This window comes from Protobothrops mucrosquamatus, unplaced genomic scaffold (genome assembly GCF_001527695.2).
Source record: "Protobothrops mucrosquamatus isolate PMUCROS unplaced genomic scaffold, P.Mucros_1.0 scaffold201, whole genome shotgun sequence".
In the NCBI taxonomy this organism is placed as follows: Eukaryota; Metazoa; Chordata; class Lepidosauria; order Squamata; family Viperidae; genus Protobothrops; species Protobothrops mucrosquamatus.
Window position 1 is genome coordinate 120,868 of NW_015386556.1, and position 19,336 is coordinate 140,203.

The 19,336-nt window shown below is 56.9% G+C and overlaps 4 protein-coding genes across 4 annotated transcripts; 1 reads left to right on the plus strand and 3 right to left on the minus strand.

Moving 5' to 3' along the window:
- Positions 1-3,074: 3,074 nt before the first annotated feature.
- RAB4B (RAB4B, member RAS oncogene family) lies at positions 3,075-5,854 on the minus strand. Its single transcript, XM_015813894.1, has 7 exons — positions 5,839-5,854; positions 5,654-5,734; positions 5,270-5,384; positions 4,565-4,627; positions 4,134-4,288; positions 3,579-3,674; positions 3,075-3,190 (listed from the first exon to the last, which is right to left on the minus strand). Exons 1-7 carry the CDS (start codon positions 5,852-5,854, stop codon positions 3,075-3,077), a joined length of 642 nt encoding a protein of 213 aa, XP_015669380.1.
- Positions 5,855-9,695: 3,841 nt separating this feature from the next.
- On the minus strand, positions 9,696-11,276 carry LOC107285646 (rho-related GTP-binding protein RhoU-like). Its single transcript, XM_015813859.1, has 3 exons — positions 11,099-11,276; positions 10,826-10,884; positions 9,696-10,139 (listed from the first exon to the last, which is right to left on the minus strand). The coding sequence occupies exons 1-3, from the start codon at positions 11,274-11,276 to the stop codon at positions 9,696-9,698; spliced, it is 681 nt and encodes a 226-aa protein (XP_015669345.1).
- Positions 11,277-13,345: 2,069 nt separating this feature from the next.
- On the minus strand, positions 13,346-16,544 carry SNRPA (small nuclear ribonucleoprotein polypeptide A). Its single transcript, XM_015813895.1, has 7 exons — positions 16,476-16,544; positions 15,787-15,922; positions 15,269-15,441; positions 14,878-15,054; positions 14,356-14,529; positions 14,115-14,203; positions 13,346-13,815 (listed from the first exon to the last, which is right to left on the minus strand). The coding sequence occupies exons 2-7, from the start codon at positions 15,857-15,859 to the stop codon at positions 13,656-13,658; spliced, it is 846 nt and encodes a 281-aa protein (XP_015669381.1). The 5' UTR covers positions 15,860-15,922; positions 16,476-16,544; the 3' UTR covers positions 13,346-13,655.
- A 671-nt stretch (positions 16,545-17,215) lies between these two features.
- On the plus strand, positions 17,216-19,321 carry CUNH19orf54 (chromosome unknown C19orf54 homolog). Its single transcript, XM_015813896.1, has 5 exons — positions 17,216-17,255; positions 17,498-17,622; positions 17,793-17,922; positions 18,141-18,211; positions 18,614-19,321. Exons 2-5 carry the CDS (start codon positions 17,520-17,522, stop codon positions 18,928-18,930), a joined length of 621 nt encoding a protein of 206 aa, XP_015669382.1. The 5' UTR covers positions 17,216-17,255; positions 17,498-17,519; the 3' UTR covers positions 18,931-19,321.
- The last annotated feature ends 15 nt before the right edge of the window (positions 19,322-19,336 follow it).

Here is a 19,336-nt window from a genome sequence, read left to right on the forward strand (position 1 = left end):
GCTCCTGCCACCGGAAGTCACGATGGAGATGGAGATGCAGCAGCACCAGGACCCTTAGAGCGGGGGTCTCCAACCTTGGCTACTTTAAGCCTTCCGGACTTCAATTCCCAGAATTCCCCAGTCAGCATGTGCTGGCTGGGGAATTCTGGGAGCTGAAGTCCACAAGACTTAAAGTTGCCACGGTTGGAGACCCCCGCTCTAGACCCCTGCAGTTAGAGGGCCCACTGTCCTATGCCTGAGTCAGCTTCACTCATGGCGGGGAAGGGGAGAGCCGTCAGCTGAAGGGCCTGCTTACCAGGTTCCCAAATCAGATCAGCCGTGGTTAGAAACCATGGCAACCTGGTATTTTCCCCCAGACCAACACTTATTTCGGTACCACCCGCAGCCTGTCCTACATTTGAGTGGCCTTCGGTCCTTCTGCTGCTTAGTGACCGTTTGTGTATTGCTTCAAAAAGGAAAAAGGCATCACCCTTCTGACATTTGCAAAAGAAAAAAAAAGTGTTATGTATGAGTATCATATTCACAGCCTTGAAATTGGAGGGAATGTTTGCATTTATAGGAAAACAAAATAAACCGGAAGATATAACAGTCAGCTGTTCAACAACGCTGGATGGAAAGCCTGTGCAAAGAACTCCCCCCCCCCTCCTCCTCCGAAGCTTCAGGGAATCAAGGCAGGGCCAGAGAGGGATAATCTGCAGAAGCAACCCAGGAGGGCAAGTGAAAGCAGGGACACCCCACCTGCAAAGCCAGCCTGTTCCTGCCCTTGACACAGAAGAATAAATAACAAAGGTAAACATTATACTTAAAAGTAAAATCCAAACCTTTCTTTTGCAGGGGAAAGGGGAGGGCTCAGCAGGAGAGGAAGCGAAACCTTCCCAGACCAATCCAAACAGAACACCGGAAGGAGCAGTGATGCCTACATTCTAGCAGAAAACAGAAGTAGACCCCCACCTCCAGGTTCTGACCTTCCCATGATGTGATGATAAAACCAGGAAGGGAGGGGAGGGAGGAGGAAAAAGTCCCCAACTCAGAGCACCTCCCCTTCCTGCAAGGGGGGCAGCCACCCACGGCCAAAGTAACTGCCAACAGGAACTGCCAGGTCAAGCCTGCACTTCTACGCTTAGTTTTCCTATCCTTCCCCAGTGAACCAGGGAGGACTTCTGGCCTAGCAAATTCCACACCAACGCAGCTTGCCACCATCTGGAACCAGGCCTCATCCTGGACGGCTGTCAAAAACCAGGCCCCTGAGGATCCATGCAAATGTGGATCAACACACCGGGAGGCTTTGAAAAAGAGCTCCTGGCCCTCAGCACATCCCCCCTGGAGAAAGGAACTCCTCCTCCTCCGAAGGAGGGAGGGAGGGAGCCGGGTCAGGGTTAAGAGAAACTATTGCAATTGGGGGGGGGGGAATCCTCCTCCTCAGAGCTGGTGCCTCTCAAGAGATCTCCACTAAACCGACCTCTCCTCTCCAGGACCCAGACAGCTTTAGCTGCAGAGGGACCACGCACAGCAAGCCTGGTAGCACTGGCCACCAAGTGCTGTGGGCAATTCCACAACCTAGTGGGTTTTTTCTCCACTTCATGTGACAAAACTCAGGGCTGTGCTCTTTGGAAGAGGTGCTTTGTCAACCGGGGACTTTTGCCTCTCACGCTGGCGCCTGGTCAAAGGTTCTAGAGATACGGACATCTTGCAATACTTGAAAGCATGAGGGGATCCAAACTTGCCCAAACAGGGGGCTGTCAACACTTCGGGGGGGGGACAATATCCCCACGGCTTCCCACACCAGTAGGGAAGCGGTGATTATTCTGCCGATGCTGTGGCTTCCTTGCTGTGGACCAGCCCAGAGCAAATCACCCACAAAAGAGCTCACAGAAATTGCCCAAAGTAGGCATTTCTCGCTCCATCAACTCCAGGCCAACCCCCCCCCCCTCAAGAAGCAAAGCCAACCTGCCCACTGGCCTGGGCTGGCCCAGCCACTGCAGCCCCAGGAAAAGAGAGGGGTGTAAGCAGAGGCACTGGCCAAGCAGAAGAGGGGGCCGGAAAGTGAAACAAGGCATGGAAACGCCATCCTGCACAAGCGAACCTGGAGGGGGGAGGCACTCGCCCGGGACCCTGTCCTGCAAAGGGGAGTGCTGGGGATGCTGCAAACAACATCAAAGTTTCCACCACCACAACTGTGCTCCAACCTGCCCCCACCCACCCACCCCCCGACTTCTCAAAGCAGGTTGAGATTCGATGCAACGTGAAACAATTCAAGGTCTTAAAAGGTAGAAAGTAGAGCATCCCGGAAGGGGCATGGACCCTCCTTCCCCATCAGAGGGATCGGCTGCTATTCAGCTGGAGGCAGCTACGGAGCGCAGAGGTAGTCACTCCAAGGGGCCAAGAAGGCCCCACTCGCTCTAGGGGCATCCCCCACACCTTTGGGGAGCCGCAGTGCGCGAGGGGGTGGATGAAGGGGCCTGGCCACAGCTGCTGGTGCAAACCTTCTGCTAGGAAACCTGAGAGCCAAACTCACAACATTTCTCCTTAGGATGGGAGGCAAGGCGAGGGGAAGGAAGCGGCAGTGGCCGTAGCAGCCACCGCAGGGGGTGCGGCAGGGTCTTCAGTCCACGAGGCCTGTTGCTTTGCAGAATCAAACAGAAGGAGAGGCTTCATGTAGCCCTGGACCCAGACCAGCGGAGTTCCAGCACTGAGGGAAGAGGAGGAGTACGGTGGGGCTCTGCAGGGGCTCCAGTTCTTCACACCTCCCTCCGGGGGATGGGCTCATGGCTAAACCCTCCCGACCACATAGCAGCTTCACCAAAGCTCTCCAATCCCCACTGAAAGGTCGCTGAAGGAAAAAGGGCCCACGTGCGCTTCTTGCCCGTGGCTCCGATGCATGGGGGCTAAGCAGGCCACGGGGTGGGGTTGGGGGCTGGAGGACTGCTGGTCACCCCTTTTTCTGAAATGGGAAGGGTCCCCTGCCCACGCAGCCCAGGTGCAGGAGGCAAAGGCGCACAGAGGGCGTTGAATGGCAGAGTCACTGGAGAGAGCAGCTCCCAGGCTCACCTTGCAAGCCGGTGGGGACCTGGGCCCTAGCAGGTGCACTGCTGCCGCGTCTGTGCCTGGCTGCTCCGGGGCTGCCGCAGCTGCCGCAAAGACGCATCCCCGTACTGGACACCTGAGCCCATCCTCTCCGGGTCGAGCTCACCTGGTGGGGGAAGAGAGACTCAGCTACCACTGGCTTTGGCCACATTCTCCCACAGCCAAGTGCAGCCCCACAATGCTCACTTGGTTCCAAAGCCCCTTCACCACGTGTCAACTTACCCAAAGAGGGTTTGGGCAGGCTCTAGCATAGCCACCTGGCCTTGGCACATCGTCCAGCACTTGGGAGAACGAGTCCTACCCAATTTCAACCAGCTCAAAACCATTTTGACCCTAACCCCTAAGCTGCGTCTTTCCACGTCTGGCCCAGGCGACCGAGGGATTAACCGAAAGATTTGTACTGCTGACTGCACAACAGTTTCCATAGTTATATAACCCAGAGCCCTTGAGGACTGAGATGGTTCATAAATCTGCTAAAAAAAAATGTGACACACCTGATTCTATTTTATTCAGTATGGTCCGTGCACATTTCAGAAAAGCTTCTTCTACATTCTCTCCAGTCAAGGCACTGGTCTCGAGAAACATCAGCTCTGCCGGGTAAGAAGCGCTGGATTAAAACCGCTGCCTTAATGCTTCAATGTATGTTCTGGGCCCAGAACTGAGTCTGGTTAAAGCAACGGATAGGTGAGAAACACCCAAACCAAGGGGAGGAGAGGGGGGTCATTGGAGATCAAGTCCAGGCCTCCCAGAGTTTTCAGAATCTCCGGCCCTCAACAAGAGATGGATGCTGGGAAAAACAACCCAGCACTTGATCTGAGCTGGCTGCTTCAGCCCAAAGCACCTCAGCAGCAGCTCACCACGGCCAACTCTCCCTGCTCTAGTCCAGCAGGTTAACCGCACAGCTGCCCCCGGAAGGAAGCCGAGAGCAGATGCTCCCCTCTCAACCCAGCAGCACTGAGGTGCCCCCGGGAAAAGCAAGGCTCCAGGGGCTCAGCTCCCTCCAGCCCAGCCCAGCCAGCCTCACCACCACTACCACCACCCCACGTTACCATTCTCCTGAGCAAAACGAGAAGCTTCCAAAAAAGTGACTTCCCGGTCAGCATCCAAATCCTTCTTGTTGCCACACAGAATAATTACAATATTGAGGCTGGCCAGAGTCCGGGCATCTGTTAGCCAATTGGTCAAGGCATTGTAGGTCTCTCTGCTGCAAGACAGAATTGACTGATTGAATGCCAGACAAGCAGATGATTGGGAGGCTCAGAGAAGGTTTTGTCCCAAAGAGGGAAAGGAAACAGATTTCTGCACAAGCTGCTTGCTGGTTTCCTCCCCAAAATCTCCCTGCACTAAAATTTCCTCTAAGAAACAGCATCACAGCTTTTCTTCTACAATGAAAATTGTCTGTGAACAGCCGTAGCTGAAACGGCCCCTTCCCAGGAATTCCTATTGCTGAAAAGCAAGAGATGGGGATGCAACTGCTCACCTCGTGATGTCATACACTAAAAGTGCCCCAGCTGCACCCCTGTAGTAGCTTCTAGTAACAGACCTAGAGAGAAGTAAATAAGGTTTCATACAGGTGTGGCAGACTGGATGTAATGCAAACAATTGAAAGGGCACTCGCAAATGCTAACTTGAGCCTTATGTCTAAGTGGGTTCCTAGATGCTGGGTTGTGCAGTTAGAGCCACAATTATTCTGAATCCTTCTGTGAGGTAACAGAGCATTCTCTAGGCCAACATGTGGGGCTAGGTTTGGATTCAAACTTCCAGACAACATTCTTTGTTTCAGAGGAGACTTTGGCAACTGAAGCCTTGCACAAATCAATCTTAATCGGGAGGGAACCTCTCCCCCCACATATGTCCTTGACATCTTTTTTAAAACAGAACTTTAACAACTGAGCATAACATCAACCACAAAATTCAGCAGATGGCTGATCTTGCAAGCTTTGATGCATCCGTACAATCTCTGCAGCACAGGCTCTCATGAAAATCTACTTTATAAACATCCTACCACTGCTAATCTAAAACTGATTACTCCAAACCCTTTAAACCCCCTTCCAGCTACCCTTCCTAGTTTGGCACTACCAGGGCTGGTCTCCCGGTGCCAAGAGGGGTCCCAGTCTCCAGGCATGGCAAGCAGGGATCTTCCCGCTTTCCCCAAAGCAGCGCACCCCACCCCACCCCGGCTTACCTGAATCGCTCCTGCCCAGCCGTGTCCCAGATCTGCAGCTTCACCGTTTTGCCGCCGACGGTCACCACCTTCGACCCGAATTCCACCCCGATGGTGTGGTTGGAGTCCTGCTTGACTGCCGGGCGCCGAGAGGGACAAGAGGGCGGCGGGTCACGCGGGGCGGTCCGAGGCAGGCCCGGGACCTGGAGGGGGCGGCGGCTCAGAGAGCGACCCCGCCGTGGCTCCGCCGCTCGCAGAGGAACCGGAAGGCGCCGCCTGCAGCCCGGCAGAGGCCCGCGGGAGCCTCAGCCGCCCGGGGTCTCCCCGAACCCACCGGGCTCTTCCCTCCCGCCTCCTCGCAGCCCCGGGCCGAGGCGGTCCCCCCGGCGCCCCCCCGCGACTCACATTTGCTCTCGATGAACTGGTGCAGCAGGCAGGACTTGCCGGCGCCGGCGCTGCCGATCACCAGGAACTTGAACAGGAAGTCTGCGGGGGAGACAGAGCGAGGGGAGGCATCCCTTGCAGAGCCCCCCGCCGCCGCCGCGCCTCCCCGCCGCCGCGGCCCCCCCCCGCGGCCCCCGCCCACGCACCGTAGGTCTCCGACATGGCGGGCGACGCGGCGGCCCTCGCCCCCTCCTCTGTCGCCGCCTCTTCCTCCCCCCGCCGGCCTCGTCGCGCAATATGGCGGCGCCCAGGGAACCGGCCGAGAAGGACGTCGCGGGGGGATGACGTCACACGCCGTGGGGAACGCCCCCTGGCGGCCTGCAGGTTCCGGAGGGTCCCGCTCCGAAGGGCGCAGGAAAGAGCGGCGGAGCCGGGAAGCACGGAGGGTCACACGACTCACCGAAGACCGGCCCACCCCGCGCGTGGAAGGAAAGGCCGGCGAGCTCTGCGGTCATTGGCTCTGCGGCTGAGCCAATGAGAGCTGAGGCTCAGGCCGTGCCGCCAATCAGAGGAACGCTGCTTGGACGGAAGGTATAAAAAGGGCAGCGCGGTGACAGGAGCGCAGACCGCCCGGCAGGGGTGGTGGGCTGCGTGTCTGTGTGCGGCTGGCGGTAGAGTTCGCGCTCCCGCCCACCTTCATTCAGCCAAATCAATGGAATGGGTTATTTGAGGGTCCCCGCGAGACATCACGGCTGGCTCTCAGCCAGAAAGGCGCTTGCCTGGCTTTCTTCCGGGGGAAACCCCCGCGGCCAACTGAGGCGGGGTTGTCCTCTTTTCTCCACCTGGCCCGGGCATAGCCTGGCTTTAACCCCTCAGATGCAAGCCGTATGGCCGTTTCCACCCAAATCCTTGTATGGCTGTGGGTTCGACTGTGGTTCTTCTGCTGGAGCACAGGATCCGGGTGTTCTGAAAAGGGATATTGCAACCCATCTTTGCAAGGGAGGGAAAGGGGGGCTGTTCCCTCTGGGAAGCTGGGCGTCTCCTCCCTTCAGCCAAGGCTCTCATCAAACCTTTGTTCTCGCAGTCCCTGTGCACTCATGTCCTCACACACTCAACGTGGAAGGGCTGTTGGGCCAGGAGATCCTGGGACCATGAAGGAACCAAGGGCAAGCCACAAAGGGTAAAAAGTCCTGATTGGCCTGGCAGCAGACGGGCACACACACCACGGGCAGCCCACCTAAGCCTGGTAGAACCTTATTCCCCAACCTGTGGGGAGACACTTGCAGCTGGACCCTCCCCCCCACCTCACTTTCCCCTCCCCTCCAGCCCCACAGGCTCCCGCAAGCCCGCTCTGGGAGGCTGGCAGAAGAGACAAGTTGCTCTTGGCAGGAACACCCTGTCTCTGCCAGGGAAACAGCCATGCCCGGCAGGCACTCAGGGGCAAGGCACAGCAGGGCACCTCCTCCTCCTGAGTCCTGCAGCAGGCAGGGAGAGGCAAGGGTTCAGAGAGCCCAGAGGACAGTTAGGGATACATATGACCTTCCCACCCACTCAGCAAGCAGCTTGAGACCCCAAGGGAGGAAACCCCAAGAACAGATCATGCCGAACCAATCTTATTTCATTCTTCGACAAAGTGACCAAATGAATAGACTAGCGAAACACTGTGGACATAGTATACTTAAGACTTCAGCAAGGCATTCAACAAAGGAGACCACAATCTACTTCTTGCTAAGCTAGAAAAAGGTGGAATAGACAACACCACCAGCTGACTAAATGTAGTCCATCCACATGGAGAGAAGGTTCTGTCTTAGGCCCAGTACTCTTCAATATCTTCATAAATAACTTAGATGAGGGAATAGAAGGGGAACTTATCAAATTTGCAGATGACACTAAGCTGGCAGGAATAGCCAACACCCCAGAAGCTCAGGATCCAAAAAGATTTTGACAGACTTGAACAATGTGTCCTATCCAACAAAATAATGCGAGAAAAATAAGGTTTTACACCTGGACAGGAAAAACCAAAGGTACAAGTACAGATTAGACACGAAACCTGGCTCAAAAACAGTAACTGTGAGGGATCTTGGAGTCCTATTGGACGATCACTTAAACATGAGCCAGCTGTGTGCGGCAGCAGCCATAAAAGCTAATACAATAATTGGTTGTATAAACAGAGGCATAGAATAAAAATCATGTAAAGTATTAGTACCACTTTGCAAAGCCTCAGTAAGGCCACACCTGGAATACTGCAGCCAATTTTGGTCACATTACAAAAAAGATGTTGAGACTTTGGAAAAAGTGCAAAGAAGAGCAACTAAGATGATCAAAGGCCTGGAGACTAAAACATATGAAGAACGGTTGCAGGATTTGGGTTTGGCTAGACTAGAGAAAAGGAGGACTAGGGGGGACATGATAGCAGGATTCCAGTATTTGAGAGGCTGCCACAAGGAGGAGGGGGTCAACTTATTTTCCAAAGCCCCTGAAGGCAGGACAAGAAGCAACGGATGGAAACTAATCAAGGAGAGAAGCAACCTAGAATTAAAGAGAAACTTCCTGATAGGACAATTAACCAGTGGAACAGCTGGCCACCAGAAGTTGTGGGTACTCCATCACTGGAGGTTTTTAAGAAGAGACTGGACAGCCACTTGTCTGAAATGGTATAGGGTTTCCTGCTTGAGCAGGGGGCTGGACTAGAAGAACTCCAAGGTCCCTTCCAGCTCTATTCTGATTAACTCCAACTGACCGCTAGCCCACCCACCCCTCTTCTTGGCATCTCTGCTACCCTGTCAAGAAAGGCAGGTTGGGCCTAGATGTCTTCCCTCCCTCTCCTCCTTATCTGGCATTCTTTATCTTGAGCAAGTCAGCACTGTTGTGTGAGTCACCCTTTCTGGGTTGGGCAGTTTTCAGGACTGGGGGAGGAAGAAGCAGGTTGCCCAGAAAGGGCCTGGATTGACAGCAGGTGGCAGGAGGGAGGCTGAACTTCCTCATTATCAACAAAGCTCAACTCCAACCCCTGCTCCAGTTAATATTAACCTCACAAGTCCCATTACATCATGCAAAGCGCACAACACCGCCAGGCCATAGATTTAATGTTTCAGTGCTTCTGCTTTGTGCAGAAAGCTCTCCTCTACTAGCATGGATGATGTTACCTAGTTTAGGTAATGAAAGGTCTGCAAGAAAACAAGCAATCTCAGCACCACGGACCCTGTTCTTCTCTCAGAATACCCACATCTTGGGGTTCAAAGGGGAGTGTCCCAAATACTCTGTTTAGGGGAAAATACATTTAAACAGATAATGGTTGCAAAGCAAATATTTAGTACAGAAAGCCCAGGGGAACAGAAACCTCACACCACCTCAAATTGTTTCTTCCATAAAGATATTTGGGCAGGGTGATCGGCTGGCACTGGGCACTCCTGTCAATCTGTGGGGCTGCAGCCGCTACAGCTGGAAGATCAGCAGGATGGAGATCCCACCCCTGAGGGACCCCAAGGTAGAGAAGAGGGCTAGAAGTCAGCAGGCTGGGTCAAAACAAGGGCTCTGAGATTAAGGCCTGGGATTTGCCTACTGTATGTAATAAAAAAAATCCAATTCTCTGAAACGTTTTGTTAACCATATTTTTTAAAGCATGTCATTTCACTTCTAAAAATGATACTATTGGATTATGCATTTCTGTTTAAAACACAATAAAATCAACTCCTTGGTCAAAAGCTTTCCACCGTCACTTGGGGTGATTATGACAGGCGCTCCATTTCATTCTGCCCCTCGAGTACCCAAGGCCTTCCCCCCCATTTTTTTTGTGCTCAGCGAGCGAGGACAGCCTTGATCTGCCCTTCCTCAGCACTTGGGAAGAGCCCTGGGGGGTACTCTCCTGCACAGGCAGCCCTCCCCTGCTTGAGGCTTTCACCACAGAGGGCAGGCTATGGAAAGGCATGATGGTTCAGGAGGGGCACAGCTCTGGGCATCTCCTGGGCCCCCGACCCAGGAGAAATGCACCACAATGCACCAGTTCATGGAGGATCCCAACGCCAGGCCCCATCCCTGGGGGGGGGGGATGCTGTACCCAGGGCTACCGCACACAAACGTACTTGCTCCACCAGTCTTTGGAGAGGGCCCAGATGCAGCTGGGGGGGGCCCTCTGCCCCCTGGGGCCCTCGCCGGCCCGCAGCCCCAGCACAATAGCAGTGTCAAAGACCTCCTTCAGGTTCTGTTGGGTGAGAGCCGAGCATTCCACATAGCCGGCCAGGCCCAGTTTCCTGGCCAGAGAGCAGGCGGCTGCAGGAGGCACCGGCTTCTCCTGACGCCGGGAGAGGGCAATCAGCACCTTGACGTCCTGGCGTAGGTCCGACTGAGTCCCCACCAGCAGCACCCGGGCGGAAGGGCAGTGGCGACGCACCTCTGGGTACCACTTGTCTGCAATGTTCCGGAAGGAGGTGGGTGCCACCACGCTGAAGCAGAGCAGGCAGACGTCAGCCTTTGGGCAGCAGGTCTGCCACAAGGCGTCAAATTCATCCTGGCAGCAGAGCGGGAAGGGCACAGCATGAGGAGAGACTCACCCCTCACTCCTAGAAACCCCCCCCCGCCCCCATCCAGGAACCAGCCTTGGCCTTTGCAAATTCGATGCTCAGGGCAAGCAGGTCAGGAAGCCTGGCCAAAGTTTGCTTTGGATGCAACACCAACATTACAGTTGTGAACAGGAGGCCCTGAAAGCCCCACCCCCACCCCGTGCTCAGTCTCTTCCAGTAGGAGAACTCCAGTTGCTCTTTGCATTAATAATGTAATAAATGATCATTGGAATTTTGAGTGTGCCTAGAATGTGTGCAGAATGCCTGGCTCCCCATACTGGGGGTGGGGGCAACTGGAAAGAAGCTAGAGACCGGCGAAGAGAGCCCCAATTCTTCGGAGTGGGAGTAAAGCAGAGTGGAGACCAAAGAGAGCGGGGCTGCCTCCGCTCCGTTGGTGGTCCCGCCCGGGGGAGGCTGCTCTCTTTGGAGCTGAACCCGGCTCGCTTCCAAAGGATTCCGGGAAGCCGCAGCCGGATCCGCGGGATCCACTTTGGCGAGGCGCCTCGAGCCAAATTTTGGGCCGCCGATTCCGGCAGCAAAAACAACGCCGCGCGCTGCAGCCTGAATTCCGGGCTGGAGGGCCGCCCGCCCCGCTTGCCAGGTGCGCCTTCCGGGGCTCCAGACAAGCCCTTACCTGCCCGGCGGTGTCGCACAGCTGGAGACGGATGGGGGCGCCGTCCACCTGGACCACAGCTGGGGAAACACAACAGGCGCTCAGGTTAGCCAAGGGGGTCCGCCGGCCAGAAGCGGGAGGCGAGCCGCCGACGCGACTCTGAGCCCCTCCTCGCCGGGCCGCCCCGGGGGACTCTGCTCCGGCGCGCCCGGCCCCTCCGCCTCCCGCCAGCCTCCGCACCCGGCGCCGGCCTAGGGCAGCGCCCTTCCCGTGGCGGAGCCGCCGCGACGGTACCCGAGAAGCGGTCGAGGGCCGTGGGCACGTAGCGCGCGGGGAAGCCGTTGGTGCTATAGCTGAGCGCCAGGCTGGTCTTGCCCACCGCGCCGTCGCCCAGCAACACGCACTCCAGGCCCCGCAGCGGCCGCCACCGGCGGGGTCGGGGACGGTGCGGGGGCACCGGCGGCAACGGCATCGGCGAACCGTCGGAGCGCAGCGGAGACTGCGGCGCTCGGCGGCAGCTGGAAGGCGAGGCGCCTCATTTGCCTGGCCACGCCTGCGGGGCGCGGACCTCCGGCACCTGCACCCTGGACCCGAGGGAGGGGAGACCGGCCCGTCCGCGCCTTCGAGCAGGGAGCGCCGCGCACCAGGCAGGAGGCTCCAGGAGGCCCCGCGCCTCTGCTGGAGCTCCCGGCTCTCTGGGGAGCCCCGGGCGGCGGCTTCTTCCCCTCCGCACGGCAAGAAGAGGTGCCCCTCGCGAGGTCCCAGAGGTCCGCCTGGCAGCGCAGCCACAGGGACAGGATCTGGGCCCGGCCCTTCCGCCCTCTTGACGCCCCCCCCAACTCCTCCCCAGGAAGACTTCTAGCCTCTCTGAGCCCCCCAGCCCCGGAGGGGGCCTTCCGCTCACCAGTAGTGCAGGCTCAGCCCAGGCCAACCTGGGCCGTGGGTGTAAAGGACAGGGGAGGAGACAAGGGAAGGTAGCGTCTCTCTGACTGGGAGCACTCTGCTCATGCTCAGAAGTGAGATCTTAAATATTCCTAATTGGTGGCTGGATGAGATCCGATAGGTTTTTCCACATGGATTGAAACACATCCTTTTCCCACTAAGCTTTTTTTTTTTTTTAAATTTTGGGGTCGGGGCGTTTCTTCCTGCTTTTCAGACCTGGCCAAAGTGGAACAGGAATACCGCTCCTCCTGGGGCTGGGGATCCCTGCAGAAAACAGGAGGGTTTCTGTGCTGCTGCTCCTGCGTAGCCTCCTGGCTGCACCTTGGCAGCCTCCCCACCCCCACCTGGGGTTGCAGGATCCTGCAAAACTCGTTTGGCAAGGAAAACCTCTTGCCCTGGGCAGGGATCCCAGAAGGAAAACAGCAGAGCTGGGGAAGCGGCAGGCAAACCTCAGGCCTGTGCCAATCCTTGGTCTTGGGAGCAAAGACCCCGGCCCTTCCCTCCCGCCAAGGAATTCTCCAGGCGGGCGCTGGAGGCAGGCAGAGAATCAAGGAGCCCTCGTGGACCGCTCTGGGCTCAAAACCTTTGGGCAGGAGGAGCCCCACTGCCCCCAGGCAACCCGTCACACAAGCTCCAAGCTCCCATTTTCCCTGGCCAGCCAGGAAGCAGAAGCTGGAGCTATGGCTGGGAGGCAATGACCCCCTCCCCATTTCTACTTGGGGGGATAGGGAGGGAGCCCAAGCCTTGAGGGCCTTTCCTGCACTGGAGGAGTTACCCATGAGGCCAGAGCAGATCTCTCTTTGAGTGAGCTAGAGACAGAAGAGGGGAGGGGAGCCAGAAGTTGCATCCCTTTGGTTGAAGTCCCGCAGGGGACACAGCACCCCCCTGGAAATCTGGATGGCCCCCACCCTGTCAGCCTTTATGCAAGGCTCTGGAGACCCGGCAGTTTCCCCAGGGGCTTTGAGTCTGGCTGTCCAAACTCTGCTGCTGCTGCTGCTGTGCTTGGGGCTGATGTAACCTTGGGCGATATGATGCATGCCATGGAGAATAAACTTGCTCTTCGGCAGAACCTGCAAGGGTCCCCCTCCTGTGGAAGGCACGCAGGCCGCGGGTTCAGCTTTGCAAGACTTTGGTAGCTCTTGGTCATTGTGGCACACCCCCTCCCTCACCTTCCGAGTTCCAAATGTTTGTCCACTAGGGATGCCGAACTTGCAGTTAAGCGTTCAATACAGCATCTGCTCTGGCAGTTTTAAAGCAACAAAAAAAACCCCCACTGATAACCACTCTTGGAAAGACCCCCTTTGCTCTCTCAACCAAAAGCAAAGAGTGACTCTTTTATGAACTAAGCAGCAGCATCCGGCAAGCTTGCCTACAATAAGCCAGCTTGGAAACGCCATTAGCCAGGTGGGGCCAGGGCCCAAGCTGGGTGCTGGCTGGCCCCCTCTGCCCCCCCACCCACCCCGGCAAATCCTCTCTTGGCCTGTGGTGAGAGGAGGGAGAGAAAAAGCTTCAAGGGCTTCCACAGCAACCCTTGCCGTCCTCCGCCCCAGGAACGGACACCCACAAGCCTCTGGTCAATAAGAGCCAAAGCCCACCAAAAGAACAAAGGAACACGTTTATTGCCAAAAGGAAAAGCTCCAGGTGCGATGTCTGGCCGTCAGACTCTGGGTACAAAGCTTTTGCCAGGAATCGGCCGCTTCCTCTCAGACGCCACTCACACCCAACGGACAGATAGCTCCGCCTGCCTTTCATCCAACTGCGAATTCTCTCTTTCACTCACCCATTCACGCCCACACACACTTACCTTGCACAGGAGACAACATTAGAGAAACAACACAAACCATTTTACAGGCAAAAACTAGAAAAAAAGGCCCACAGTTCAGGAACTGCCCCCACCTGGGGGGGGGGCTCACTTCTTGGCAAAGGAGATCTTCATAGCGTTGTTCTGGGTGATCTTGAATCCCTGGAGGGCATCGCGGGCAGCACCGGCCTGCACCTCATTGTCGAATTCAACAAAGGCAATGTCATGGCGCCCGGGCACCAACCGCACCTCCTTGAAGCCAGGGAACCTGTGGCCAAGCAAAGAGACGCTCAGGGCTGAATTCGCGAGGCTGGCCTCCTGGGGCAGGAAGGTGGCCGCAGGGATGCAAGAAGTAAACAAGGACCAGAAAGCAGGGAACGTGCAGGAGGCGCTGGAGAACAGAGGGGCGGTCTGTGTGCTCAAGGCCGCATTCTTGCGGACATCAGGGAAGGAAAGGCGGCAGCACACAGACCGTGGAGGGGAGCCCAACCTTCCCCACCTGACAGTCCTTCGCTGCCGGCCCTGCCCGGTCCTCCCCCAAAGCCCCCCCCCAAGAGCCAAGCTTACTGATTGAAGAGCATGGACAGCATCAACTCATTCGTCTCCTCGGGAAGGTTGGTGAGGAACAGGATGTGGTTAGGTGGATTCTCCGACAGCTGCAGGGAGTAGAAGCACCGCATCACTCTGATCGCTTGAAGCCCAGGGAATGGAGGGGCAGCCCTCCGACCCCCTGACCAAAACAGGAGCAAGACAAACTCTCAGGGATTTCTACCCGATTAACCAGCCAAGCTGGCCCTTGGTCACTCACCTGCTGCGCTGTGGCCATCTGTCCTGGCAGCATCTGTTGTGGCGGCATTGCCCCTGGGGGGATGGAGCCCGGCGCCATGCCAGGTGGTGGCATCATGCCTGGGGGTGGCATGTAAGGGGGCTGCCCTGGCATGTGGTGCATCACACAGGGAGCCTGGTTCATGGGGGGCATGCCCTGAGGAGAAAGCAAGAGATGCGGGGAGATTCACACTATGCCTCACTCCTGAACCTCAGCCTGTGAGACACCCCTCCAAAAAGCACAGAGACCCCCATTTCCTGCAGCTGCCATTCAAAAGCCAGCATGAAGCCCCCAAGGACCCCTGAACCACAAGACCTGGCCAGGAAGGAAGAAGTTCACACTTCAGGGCCTGCTTTCATTAAAGGTAAAAAACCACAAGATTCCCCCCACACTCTCTCTGCCAGAGTCTGGGTTTCATCTTGGAGCTGGGCTTCCTGAAGGAAAGCAGAGGAGTTTTTTCCCCCAGAACCAGCAGCCCCAAACTGCCCAGAAGCAGGCACTCACCGGCACGGTGCCCTGGACAGAGGGGCCCACTGGGGCAGCTGCTCCTGGTATCTGCTTCTTAGTTGCTTGTGCCTCTTGGCCTTTGGGCTTTCGCTTTTCTCTCTTGCGGTCCCGCTCCACAAAAGTGCCCTTCATCTTGGCTATGATGTCAGAATCTACCTTGGCGTACTGGATCCTCTGGGTGTGGAAAAGAAGCACTGAGTTACCCTTACCCAATGCCTGGCCAGCAAACTTCCAAGCTTCCCTGGATCAGAATGGCAGAAAAGGCCATGTTGGTCAAGCTGCATGGGAGTGCACGGGCACCTGGCTAACTGCAATTAGATCTCCTTTCTCAGGAGACCCACCTGCCTCCCCTCCCTTCCTCCAGAAGCCAGGAACGGTAGCCACTCACCATGGGCTTGTCATAAAATGGGAACCCCTGCATGGAGCGTAGGGCGTTGGTGGAGCTGCATATCTCTTTGAAAATGACAAAGGCCTGGCCTCTCATTTTCAGGTTGCGGGACACCAGAATGTCGAGGATCTGCCCAAATTGGGAGAAAATGGCATACAGAGACTTCTTGAGCTCTGTGGAGAAAAAGGCACATTTTTAACTTTTGCTCTATGCTGCACAACTGTATCTCCTGCAGTCAAAAGACAAGTTGGTTTCTGTTTTTTTAAAACAGAAACTTTCTCTGAACTTTGGGACAGTTATTGCCCTTCCATAAATACCAAGAAAAGAATAAGCAAAGTTGCACACAAAGTACAGGCACTGTGATATGCGCTCACCCGCTCTAAATATCCTTCTTCCTTTTCAGAAGAATCTGGGAACCCCAAAGAGATCACCAATGCAGGAATTGCAGCCCTCCTAAGGCAAAATGACCACTCGTAAAGCCACACCGCATTAGCACTAAATTAGCACCCGCAACTCACCGTCTTTCTTGATTTTCTCATTAAGGTTGTTGATGTAGATGGTGTGATTGGACCGGGGTTCTGGGACCGCCATGACAACTGCAAGTCTGAGGCTGGCGGGGAATGGAAAGATTCAGCCAAACGGAGTAATAAATTTCTGTGTTAAAAGAAAAAACCGAAAAGCAAGAGAAAACGCTTAACTACGGAGAAGCTGAACTGGGACACTCAGCCAGCCCCAAAGAAATGGCCACCCGCCCACCAACGCTCCACAGAAGGGAACGGAGGAGCCCGCGGGTCCCGGTTACTGAGACCGCGTAGCTGGGAGCAAAAAGGGGACCACTCCTCGGTGAAACATGAGGTGGGTGTGAGGCCACCAGATTGCCTTGATGGGACGGGCGAGGCGGAGGGCAGGGAAAGCGCCTTCCTCCAAACGGTCGGTCGGCCGCTCCCTCCTCCCTCCTCCTCCTCCTCCCTCCTCCAAAAGGCGACCGCTGCTTCCGCCTCCCCCGCCTTTCCCTTCTCCGTAATTCCGTTCGAGCTGCGACGGCCGTCAACCTGGATGCTCGGGTTCGCCCCGCCCCGATGCCGGCCAGGAGGCGTCGGCGATGGCGGAGAACCGAAGGTCCCAGTCCGCGCGGCTGCCCTCGACGGGAAGGCCCGACCAGCGGCACCCCACGCGCGGATGGCGCCCCGCTCGCCCGATCCCTCACCGATCCCACGCAGGCCGCGTCAGCCGCCCCGCCACCGCTCCCGCCGACCCTTCCTCGCGTCCTCCACTATTGGACGATCGTTGGCCAATCACGGCTGAGAGATGACGGCTTCCTCCTGTCTCGCGGACGTCCAATGGGCAGCGTGCCTCACCGTTGCTCCCGTCCCAAATGGGGCCGGATGGGAAGCCCTCTTCCGGGACACAGCCCGCCCACCATCCCAGCCGCAGTGTTCGATTGGTTGATTGATCAAGTCGCGACAAGATCGGCGCGTCACACGCCGGGATATCCTCTCTGACGCGAGTGGATGACGCAATCCGAGCGCCGCCTAACCTACCAATGGCGATTCCGCCGAAAGGTCGTAACCCTTGACCCCCTGGGTTTGCGGCGGCGGCATGGCGGAGGGCGTGCCGAGTGCGGCGACAGAAAGCCCGCCGCCGCCGCCGCCGCCGTTGCCGCCCCCGCGGGCCGCTGCGTTCCTCCGGGCGACGCCACAGCAGGCGGCCGGCCTCGGGGACCGCGACGGCGTGAGGGAGCTCCTGCGGCGGCAGAAGGCCCGGTAGGGCAGCCGTCACTCGTGTGCATTAACGGAGCCTGGCTCGCCGCTTCTTCCTGGCCTTACCGAGCGCGGCTGCTTCAGGGGCGGCGAGGGCGGGAAGGGCCGCTGGTGCTCGGCGGGGCCTCTGAGGCTGCCTCTCCCCGCTGCTGTTGCAGGTTCAGCCGGCGTCTGACGTGGCTGCTGTTCCTCCAGCCGGTCCCGTCCCTCATCCAGGAGGGCCCGCAGTGAGTATCGCCCAGGAGGAAACCTCTGGCCGCCCCGGCGCAGACGGAGCCGGAGAAGCTGGCGGGGCTCTGGCCTGTCTCCCTCTTTGGGGCGGCCTGAATGTGAAAGCTTTCCCTCTGGAAAGCACCGAGCCGAGCCTTCGTAACTGGCCTTTCCGGTATTGGTCACTTGGGCTGAAGAGCGTCAGACTTTGTGCAGCCAGCAAAACACCCCCCCCCCCGCCGCTTTCTTCCTCCTACAGGTGTGGTTTGGTGGCCCTTTGGATGGCTGGCGCTCACCTCCACCTGCCTTCTGAGGTTCCCCTGGAGAGAATTCGGCAGGTGGCTTTGGAGAGAGGCTACACGGCGCAAGGAGAAATGTTCTCAGGTCAGTAGCCGAGAAGGACAGGCAGAGGTGACCGGCGAGTCTGTCAGGCTCCCAAGAGAAGGTTGGCAGCAGTTTGGCTGCTCGCTTGGATCCCCTCTTGCGCAGGGCATCGCTGGGGGGGGGGGGCTGCTTGGTAGCTGTCCCAGCATTTCCTTTGCCACCCACTTCAGCCGCTGACATGGCCAGGCTGGCGGAAGAAGTCTTCCCCTGTAAAGCAGAGCTGCTCTCTGGTGGCCTGCAAGGATGGAACCACGACAGAATTCTTCAGCATCTTGGTGCTGGTTTCCCTGTGCTGATACCGTATCCTCCTCTACGGAAACTTTTCCTTTCCATTTCCTTCAAGGCTTCTCTGAAATTTGAAACTGTTTACTGTGAAAGCTGAGACTTTCACTTGGTCTCTCGTCAGTGGCCTCTGAACCTGGGGGGGGGGAGGGCATTTTCACCAAAGACAGCCAGTGCTACGTGGGAACGTGGTCTTGAGCCAAAGTCTTCAGACCGGACCTTAATGCCTACCACAGTTATGACGAGGATTACAACCACGAGCCCTGCCTCCGGAATGGCTACAAGGCTCATTGGGCTGTTGCCTCAGGTATGCTCTGCTGGCTATTAACTGTCCACAAGGGGGTGCTGTTGCCACACTGGGATTGTGGGTTGGGGTTCATTTCTAGATATCCCAAAGAACAGCTTTGTGCTTTGCTTTGGGGGAGAAATGTGGCAGAATGGCATGGTCCATCCATGTCCCTGGATGGGGATTCTGAGAATCTTGGTCCCAATACATCTGGAGGATGACCAAGTTGCGGGGGGGGGGGGACAGATTCTAAGGCATCTCTGTTGTGGGAGGTCGGTTGGGGAGGACAGATTTGGCCAGGGACAGGCTTAGATTTCAGCATCAGGACTGGCCTGTGTGAACAGCAGTAAAGGCCCCCTCCCCTTCAGCAGTTCCACTAAGGGCTCAGAAACCTTCCCCACCCCAATCTCGTTTGTTTCCCAGGAGCGTTGCTTGGTCTGAAGAGTGGCTTCCACCTACCTGCCTGCCAGGAGGACAAGGACATGCCGGGGCTCTTCCATGCCAGCCATGCTACTTCGGCCGTCCCTTTAGAGGCCGTCACTGAGACCTACTTGCTGTCAAAGCACGGCAAGAGTTACCGCTATCAGCTGTGGAGCTATGCTCAGATACAGGAGAGCAACGCCCAGCTGACGGGCTTCAGTCCCAGGCGGGCGGCTGACGGAAAGGTGTACATTGTGCCCGCAGGGGGGGTACGAGAGGGACTGTGTGGACAAGCGGTGCTGCTGCAGCCAAGGGCCTGAGGGCGCTCTAGTAGCAACAAGCCTGCGCTGGAAGGAGGCTGCCCCCCCCCCCTGTGCCTGCAGAGCTCCAGGACAAGGTTGGGGAGACACGAGCTTATCCTTGAAGGCCCCTCTTAAAGCCCACTTACACCAACCAACCTGGTATTAGACCTTTGTGTTTCAGTAGAAGGAAGAATGGAGGAAATAAGGCTTTCGGGTAGCTTAAATTTCCTCTCAGCAGAGTGCTTTTTGCCTTTAGAAATTAGAACAGCTTACTGTTCTGATTATAAACAAGACCAACTTCGAAATTGTAAGTAGGAGGGAATAGAAATGCCCGTGTGAAAGTGAAGCTACCACATGCCTTTTCACCCTGTGCTGCTGGTGTTAATAAAGGAGCACAACTCTCCTTGATACTTTGGGCCTGGAC